The 9,461-nt window shown below is 51.3% G+C and overlaps 1 protein-coding gene across 1 annotated transcript in view; it reads right to left on the reverse strand.

Moving 5' to 3' along the window:
* Window positions 1–9,326, reverse strand: part of LOC137364701 (nuclear valosin-containing protein-like) — a 149,170-nt gene extending 139,844 nt beyond the window's left edge. The window contains exons 1-2 of the mRNA XM_068027743.1: window positions 9,215–9,326; window positions 8,518–8,588 (exon numbers count right to left, since the gene is read on the reverse strand). Of these exons, the coding sequence (XP_067883844.1) occupies window positions 8,518–8,588; window positions 9,215–9,271 (128 nt within the window). The 5' untranslated portion in view covers window positions 9,272–9,326. The remainder of the gene's footprint in view (window positions 1–8,517; window positions 8,589–9,214) is intronic.
* Window positions 9,327–9,461: the final 135 nt, after the last annotated feature.

Below are 9,461 nucleotides of genomic sequence, written 5' to 3' on the forward strand. Positions count from 1 at the left end.
TGCCAGTTTTTTCTCATGTTCTATCTTACTTTTCTTTACAGCTCTTTTTGTGGCTTTCTGTTGACCTATAAAGTTTTCCCAATCTTATAGTTTCATGCTGTTTTTGGCCACTTTGTATGCCTTCTTTTTCAATTTGATAGCCTCCCTTATTTCCTTAGACACCCATGGCAGATTACCCCTTTTCTTCCAGTCCTTCCTTTTCACTGGAATATACTTTTGCTGAACACTTTGAAAAATTGCTTTGAAAGTCCTGCACTGCTCGTCAACTGTCCCACCATAAAATCTTTGTTTCCAGTCTACTTTAGCCAAGTCCTCCCTCATTCTATTGTAGTCCCCCTTGTTCAAGCACAGGACCCTGGTATTGGATTTTATCTTCACACTCTCCATCTGTATTTTAAATTCAACCATACTGTGATCACTCCTTCCAAGAGGATCCCTAACCACGAGGTCATTAATTATTCCTGTCTCATTACACAGGACTAGATCTAGGATCGCTCGCTCCCTCGTCGGTTCCATTACATACTGTTCAAGAAAACTATCACGGATACACTCAACGAACTCCTCCTCAAGGCTACCCTGACTGAGCTGGTTCGACCAATCTACATGTAGATTAAAATCCCCCATAATTGCCGTACCATTTTTACAGGCATTTGTTATTTCTTTGTTTATTGCCCACCCCAATGTGATGTTATTATTTGGTGGCCTATAGACTACGCCTATCAATGACTTTTTCTTCTTAGAGTTTCTAATTTCCACCCAAATGGATTCAACCTCATTCTCCATAGAACCGATATCATCTCTCAGCACTGCCCTGATGTCATCCTTGAATATCAGAGCTACACCACCTCCCTTACCTTCCTGTCTGTCCTTCCGAATAGTCAGAAGTCCATGTAGACTACATCAACTGCTGTACCCTCATCTACACATCTAGTCACCTCCTCAAAAAATTCAATCAAGTTTGTTAAGACATGATCTCCCCCTGACAAAGCCATGCTGACTATCCCTGATTAATCCCTGCCTCTCTAAGTGGAGATTAATCCTGTCCCTCAGAATTTTTTCCAATAGTTTCCCAACCACTGAAGTGAGACTCACTGGCCTGTAATTACCTTGTTTATCCCTGCGACCGTTCTTAAATAATGGTACCACATTTACTGTCCTCCAATCCTCCTGTGGCCAGAGTGGATTTGAAAATTTGTTCAGAGCCCCTGCAATCTCCTCCCTTGCCTCACATAACATCCTGGGATACATCTCATCTGGGCCTGGGGATTTATCCAATTGTCAGCCTGCTAAAACAGCTAATACTTCCTCCTTTTCAATGCTAATATGTTCAAGTATATCACAATCCCCCTCCCTGATCTCTACACCTACATCGTCCTTCTCCATAGTGAACACAGATGAAAAGTAATCAATCATTTAAAACTTCACCTATGTCCTCTGGCTCCACACGCAGATTGCCACTTTGGTCCCGAATGGACCCTACTCTTTCCCTGGTTATCCTCTTGCCCTTAATATACTTATAAAACGCCTTAGGATTTTCCTTTATCTTGCCCGCCAGTGTTTTTTCATACCCCCCTCTTCGCTCTCCTAATTACTTTAAGTACCCCCCTACACTTTCTATACTCCTCTCGTGCCTCCGCGGTTTTCAGCCCTCTGAATCTGCCATAAGCCTCTTTTTTTTCGTGATCCAATCCTCTATATCCCTCGACATCCAGGGTTTCCTGGACTTGTTGGTCCTACCCTTCACCTTAACGGGTACATGTTGGCTCTGAACTCTCACTATTTCCTCTTTGAATGACTCCCACTGGTCTGATGTAGACTTTCCTACAAGTAGCTGCTCCCAGTCCACTTTGACTAGATCCTGTTTTATCGTATTGAAATAGGCCTTCCTGCAATTTATTTCCGGTCCACCTTTGTCCTTTTCCATAACTACCTTAAATCTTACAGAGTTATGGTCACTATCCCCAAAATGCTCCCCCACTGACACTACCACTTGTCCGGCTTCATTTCCTAGGATTAGATCCAGTACTGCCCCTTCTCTTGCAGGACTTTCTACGTACTGGCTCAAAAAGCTCTCCTGTACGCACTTTAAGAATTCCGCCCCCTTTAAGCCTTTTCCACTAAGACCTCTTCTTTGGCCTCCTTATCGCGAGGGTAAGCGCCTGGAGGTGGTCAGTGGTGTGTGGAGCAGCACCTGGAGTGGCTATAAAGGCCAATTCTAGTGACAGGCTCTTCCACAGGTGCTGCAGAAAAATGTGTTTGTCGGGGCTGTTACACAGTTGGCTCTCCCCTTGCGCTTTTGTCTTTTTTCCTGCCAACTGCTAAGTCTCTTCAACTCGCCACACTTTAGCCCCGCCTTTATGGCTGTCCGCCAGCTCTGGCGAACGCTGGCAACTGACTCCCACGACTTGTGATCAATGTCACAGGACTTCATGTCACGTTTGCAGACGTCTTTAAAGCGGAGACATGGACGGCCGGTGGGCCTGATACCAGTGGCGAGCTCGCTGTACAATGTGTCTTTGGGGATCCTGCCATCTTCCATGCGGCTCACATGGCCAAGCCATCTCAAGCGCCGCTGACTCAGTAGTGTGTACAAGCTGGGGATGTTGGCCGCCTCGAGGACTTCTGTGTTGGAGATACGGTCCTGCCACCTGATGCCAAGTATTCTCCGGAGGCAGCGAAGATGGAATGAATTGAGACGTCGCTCTTGGCTGACATACGTTGTCCAGGCCTCGCTTCCATAGAGCAAGGTACTGAGGACACAGGCCTGATACACTCCCAGTTGATATTAGGGAAGTTATAATCCCTCACTATTAATACCCTATTATTTTTACACCTCTCTGAGATTTGCCTACATACCTGGTCCTCTATCTCCCTGACTGTTTGGAGGCTTGTAGTACACTCCCAGCAAAGTGATTGCCCCCCCTTTTGTTTTTAAGTTCAACCCATATGGCCTCATTTGAGGAACCTTTTAAGATATCATCCCTCCTTACTGCAGTAATTGACTCCTTGATCAACAGTGCAATGCCATCTCTTCTTTTACCCCCTCCTCTGTCACGCCTGAAGATTCTATACCCTGGAATATTGAGCTGCCAGTCCTGCCCCTCCCTCATGTCTCTGATAATATCATAATGCCATGTGCTAATCAACGCCCTCGATTCATCTGCCTTACTAGTAAGACTCCTTGCATTAAAATAGATACAATCCAGCCTTGCATTTTTCACTTGTGCCTTAACAGGTCTATATTTGCTCTGCCTTCCACAATGACTTCGTTTCGTTTCTATATTTGACTGTGCTTCATCCCCTACTGTACCTCCACTCTGTATCCCACCCCTTGTCAAATTAGTTTAAACCCCCCCAACAACACTAGCAAACCTCCCAGCAAGGATGTTGGTCCCGTTCCGGTTCAGGTGCAACTTTTACAGGTCCCACCTTTGCCAGAAACAGACCCAGTGATCCAGGAAACTAAAGCCCTCCCTCCTGCACCATCTCCTCAGCCACGCATTCATCTGCTCTGTCCTCCTAATTCTATACTCACTAGCACGTGGCACCGGGAGTAATCCAGAGATTACAACCTTTGAGGTCCTGCTTTTTAATCCGCTACCTAGCTCCCTAAATTCTTGTTGCATCCCTCTTTCTACCTATGGCGTTGGTAACAATGTGACCCACGATCTCTGGCTGTTCATCATCCCCCTTCAGAATGTCCTGCAGCCACTCAGTGACATCCTTGACCCCAGCACCAGGGAGGCAAAATACCATCCTGGAGTCACGTTGGGGGCCACAGAAACACCTCTGTACCCCTTACGGTAGAATCCCCTAACGCTATAGCCTTCCCACTCCTTTTCCTCCCCTCCTGTGCAGCTGAGCCACCCGTGGTGTCACAGACTTAGCTCCTCAGTGGAATGCAGCAAGAGACATCTCCCCCAACAGTATCCAAAGTGGAAAATCTGTTAGAGAGGGAGATGGACCCAGGGGACTCCTGCACTACCTGCCTAGTTCTTCCACTCTGCCTAGCGGTCACCCATTCCCTTTCTGCCTGAGCAGTCTTTACCTGCGGTGTGACCACCTCCCTGTACGTGCTATCCACAAACATCTATCAATCTCAGATTTAAAATTAACAATTGATCGAGCAGCAATTTCAGTTTGCAGGCGAGATTTCCAAACTCCTACCACCATGTGCGTGCATGTGTGTGTGCGCATGTGGAGGTTTTTCCTAATTTCACTCCTGAAAAGTCTGCCTCCAATGTTTAAACTGTGCCTATCCCCAGAAATTAAATAACAAAGCTGTCCTTGGACAAAGGCAAAGAGAGAGTGTTAATGTTTGTGGTGAAAGACAAAGCAATAATCCAGAGAGAGTGTTAATAGCAGAATAATGAGCAGCTCTGACTATATGGAAAACAGGCACATGGTTAAAAAATAGAATAAAATATAATAAATATAAAAAAGGCCAGTCATGCTCTGACGTTATTGAACTCAATGTTCAGTCTGCAAGTTATTTCTCTCCTGCCCTCTGCTCCATCAAACACCTCCCCCTTTGTTCTCTTCCCCCACCCCCCTTCACTTGCTTAAATCCGAATTCTTTTCTAAGCTTTGCCAGTTCTGATGTAAGGTCACTGACCTGAAACATTAACTCTGTTTCTGTCTCCACAGATACTGCCAGACCTGCTGAGTATTTCCAGAACTTGCTGTTTTTATTACTGTGGACAGTCTCTGTTTCTGTCTCTGTCATTACAAACAGCCTTACCTGAATCTGGAATCTTACTCTCTGTTTCGGGGCTTTCTTTCGGAGGCCAAAGAAGAAAACGACTCTCTGTTTCACATCTCTCCCTTTCAAACGCCAGGTTGAATATTATGATCTTCTTTGGCCTCCTTGTCTCGAGAGACAATGGGTAAGTGCCTGGAGGTGGTCAGTGGTTTGTGAAGCAGCGCCTGGAGTGGCTATAAAGGCCAATTCTAGAGTGACAGACTCTTCCACAGGTGCTGCAGATAAAATTGGTTGTCGGGGCTGTTACACAGTTGGCTCTCCCCTTGTGCTTGTCTTTTTTCCTGCCAACTGCTAAGTCTCTTTGACTCGCCACGCTTTAGCCCCGACTTAATGGCTGTACGCCAGTTCTGGCGATCACTGGCAACTGACTCCCACGACTTGTGATCAATGTCACACGATTTCATGTCGCGTTTGCAGACGTCTTTAAAGTGGAGACATGAACGGTCGGTGGGTCTGATACCAGTGGCGAGCTCGCTGTACAATGTATCTTTGGAGATCCTGCCATCTTCCATGTGGCTCACATGGCCAAGCCATCTCAAGCGCCGCTGACTCAGTAGTGTGTATAAGCTGGGGATGTTGGCTGCCTCGAGGACTTCTGTGTTGGAGATACGGTCCTGCCACCTGATGCCAAGGATTATCCGGAGGCAGCGAAGATGGGATGAATTGAGACGTCGCTCTTGGCTGATATACGTTGTCCAGGCCTCACTGAGAGCAAGGTACTGAGGACACAGGCTTGAAACACTCGGATTTTTGTGTTCCGTGTCAGTGCACCATTTTCACACACTCTCTTGGCCAGTCTGGACATAGCAGTGGAAGCCTTTCCCATGCGCTTGTTGATTTCTGCATCGAGAGACAGGTTACTGGTGATAGTTGAGCCTAGGTAGGTGAACTCTTGAACCACTTCCAGAGTGTGGTCACCAATATTGACAGATGGAGCATTTCTGATGTTCTGTCCTATGATGTCCGTTTTCTTGAGGCTGATGGTTAGGCCAAATTCGTTGCAGGCAGCTGTAATCCTGTCGATGAGACTCTGCAGACACTCTTCAGTGTGAGATGTTAATGCAGCATCGTCAGCAAAGAGGAGTTCCCTGATGAGGACTTTCCGTACTTTGGTCTTCGCTCTAAGACGGGCAAGGTTGAACAACCTGCCCCCTGATCTTGTGTGAACTCCATAATATTATGATCACTATTATGATAAATGTTCACACACCGTTAAGCTGTGAACTAAACCTGACTCATTCTCATTACTAATTGTAAAATAGCCTGGCTCTTTGATTGGGGACATATTGTTGTGGAAAACTACCCCAGACACACTCATGAAATTCACTCCCTTTCTGACATGTGCTGCTCTGTTTATCCTAATCTATATGAAAGTTAAAATCCCCCATGAACATCTGGCTGCTTTGTGACATGCTTGTCTAATCTCAGCATTTATACAAACTACCGGTTTCCAGCTGCTACCTGGAGCCCTATCCATAACTCCCACTACAGTCAGAAATCCCTTTCTCTTTATAAATTCTACCCATATAGTCTCCACTCTCTTCTTACCTCTCGTTATTATCTCTCTTATCATTGAAGTGATTTCAGCCTTAGTCACCAAGGCCACTGCTCCTGCTCAACCATTCTCCTGATCTTTCCTGTAGACCTGATTACTCGGTATATTAGGCTCCCTGTACTGACTGGCCTGGCAGCATTGTCGTAGCCTACAGATTGGATTTGTTCCTGCAGTTCATTCCTTACACTCTGTGCGTTCGTATAAAGAATGTTGACATGAGCCACAAAGCCAAAGCTGTTCTTCTGATCCAATGTTTTACTCGCACGTTTCCGATTTCTCTTGAGCTTAATTAGTTTCCATCTTTTCCTTTTACCTGTAGTGCCTAAAGCACAATCTCTCACTGTTAATTTACTCTCTCCCATGTTTGTATTCAAACTATTTTTGAGACTACCTTTTACACCTGAGCCCTCCTTCCTATTTACCAGCTTCAAGTCCCTGTTGCTTAAAGTCTCATCCAAAAGATCAAAAAGATGAGGGCACAGCACTCCCTCACTATTGACTGGGTAAGCGGTGGGAGGGGGAAAGGAGACGTGGGGGGGAGGGGGGGGGGGGGGAAAGGAGACGGTGGGGGGGGGAGGGGGAAAGGAGACGGTGGGGGGGGGAGGGGGAAAGGAGACGGTGGGGGGGGGAGGGGGGAAAGGAGACGGTGGGGGGGGGAGGGGGAAAGGAGACGGTGGGGGGGAGGGGGAAAGGAGACGGTGGGGGGGGGAGGGGGAAAGGAGACGGTGGGGGGGGAGGGGGAAAGGAGACGGTGGGGGGGGGAGGGGGAAAGGAGACGGTGGGGGGGGGAGGGGGAAAGGAGACGGTGGGGGGGGGAGGGGGAAAGGAGACGGTGGGGGGGGGAGGGGGAAAGGAGACGGTGGGGGGGGAGGGGGAAAGGAGACGGTTGGGGGGGGAGGGGGAAAGGAGACGGTGGGGGGGGGGAGGGGGAAAGGAGACGGTGGGGGGGGAGGGGGAAAGGAGACGGTGGGGGGGGAGGGGGAAAGGAGACGGTGGGGGGGGGAGGGGGAAAGGAGACGGTGGGGGGGGAGGGGGAAAGGAGACGGTGGGGGGGGAGGGGGAAAGGAGACGGGTGGGGGGGGGGGAGGGGGAAAGGAGACGGGTGGGGGGGGAGGGGGAAAGGAGACGGTGGGGGGGGAGGGGGAAAGGAGACGGTGGGGGGGGGAGGGGGAAAGGAGACGGTGGGGGGGGGAGGGGGAAAGGAGACGGTGGGGGGGGGAGGGGGAAAGGAGACGGTGGGGGGGGGGAGGGGGAAAGGAGACGGTGGGGGGGGGGAGGGGGAAAGGAGACGGTGGGGGGGGGGAGGGGAAAGGAGACGGTGGGGGGGAGGGGAAGGAGACGGTGGGGGGGGAGGGGGGAAAGGAGACGGTGGGTGGGGGGTCGGTGGAAAGGAGACGGTGGGGGGGGAGGGGGAAAGGAGACGGTGGTGGGGGGGGAGGGGGAAGGAGACGGTGGGGGGGGGAGGGGGAAAGGAGACGGTGGGGGGGGGGAGGGGGAAAGGAGACGGTGGGGGGGCGGGTGGGGGAAGGAGACGGTGGGGGGGGGAGGGGAAAGGAGACGGTGGGGGGGGAGGGGAAAGGAGACGGTCGGGGGGGGGGGGGGGGAAAGGAGACGGTGGGGGGGGGGGGGGAAAGGAGACGTGTGGGGGGGGGAGGGGGAAAGGAGACGGTGGGGGGGGAGGGGGAAGGAGACGGTGGGGGGGGGAGGGGGAAAGGAGACGGTGGGGGGGGGTGGGGGAAAGGAGACGGTGGAGGGGGGAGGGGGAAAGGAGACGGTGGAGGGGGAGGGGGAAAGGAGACGGTGGGGGGGGAGGGGAAAGGAGACGGTGGGGGGGGGAGGGGGAAAGGAGACGGTGGGGGGGGGGGGAGGGGGCAAGGAGACGGTGGGGGGGGGGAGGAAGAGAGAAGGGAGTGAGGAGACGTGGGGGAGGGGATCAGGAGACGGTGGGGGGAGGGAAGAGAGAAGGGAATGAGGAGACGGTGGGGAGGGGGATCAGGAGACGGTGGGGGGGGGGGAGGCGGAGAGGAACCCTCCCACGCAGCACACTGTCAGTAGCACCTGTACGGGTCTTATTGCTGCCAGCCATAGATCAGCAAACTGCACAAACTAGAGACTGAAAGACAGGCCTCAGTGATCTCGATGGCCACATGGGACAGTACATCAAGCAAACAGAGCCAGGGGAATCTCACTGTACACTTACCTGTACAAACGCTGTAGATCAGCAGCAAGAACTCCAATATCCACATACTGACTGCTGCTATCACTGAGATACTGAAAGAGCAGAGGAGGGAAAGGGAGCAGAGGAGGCGAAAGGGAGCAGAGGAGGGGAAAGGGAGCAGAGGAGGGGAAAGGGGAGCAGAGGAGGGGAAAGGGAGCAGAGGAGGGGAAAGGGAGCAGAGGAGGGGAAAGGGAGCAGAGGAGGGGAAAGGGAGCAGAGGAGGGGAAAGGGAGCAGAGGAGGGGAAAGGGAGCAGAGGAGGGGAAAGGGAGCAGAGGAGGGGAAAGGGAGCAGAGGAGGGGAAAGGGAGCAGAGGAGGGGAAAGGGAGCAGAGGAGGGGGAAAAGGGAGCAGAGATGGGGAAAAGAGAAATGGTTTAACATTAAATTACAAGAACAGAGAGACCTCACTACCCACATCCCTCACTCCAAACTGGGTCCCGAGTCCCACATCCCAATCCCCTCTTCACGATGCCCTCCCTTGCGTCCTGTTCCCTTCCTCACGGCCGCCTTTCGTGCAAACCCCGCCCCGTGACCCTCCCCTATTCTCAGCAACCTGCTCCCCTCAGCGCAAAGCCTCCCTCCAACCCAGCCCCCTCCCCCACGATCTGGCCCACTCTCAAATGCTCCCCACATCCCATGCTCACCCCTCCTACCAAACGTACTCCTCCTCCTTGCTTACCCGTGTAACTCTGTGCTTCAGTCGAGTATCTACGAGGTGACTACCTCTGTTCCTCATACCCCAGCAGTTCTCACCACGTCTGACACTTGCCAGGCAGTCTCACTCTCCCTGCAACTGTCAATATCCAGAGATTAGATACAAGATTCTTTCCATACAGACGGACATTCCAATCACACATCAATTATCCCTGCAAATACTTCCTCTCAACATTACCATTACACATTCTGCCATCACACTTACAATTCAA

This window comes from Heterodontus francisci, unplaced genomic scaffold (genome assembly GCF_036365525.1).
Source record: "Heterodontus francisci isolate sHetFra1 unplaced genomic scaffold, sHetFra1.hap1 HAP1_SCAFFOLD_1106, whole genome shotgun sequence".
NCBI classification, from domain to species: Eukaryota; Metazoa; Chordata; class Chondrichthyes; order Heterodontiformes; family Heterodontidae; genus Heterodontus; species Heterodontus francisci.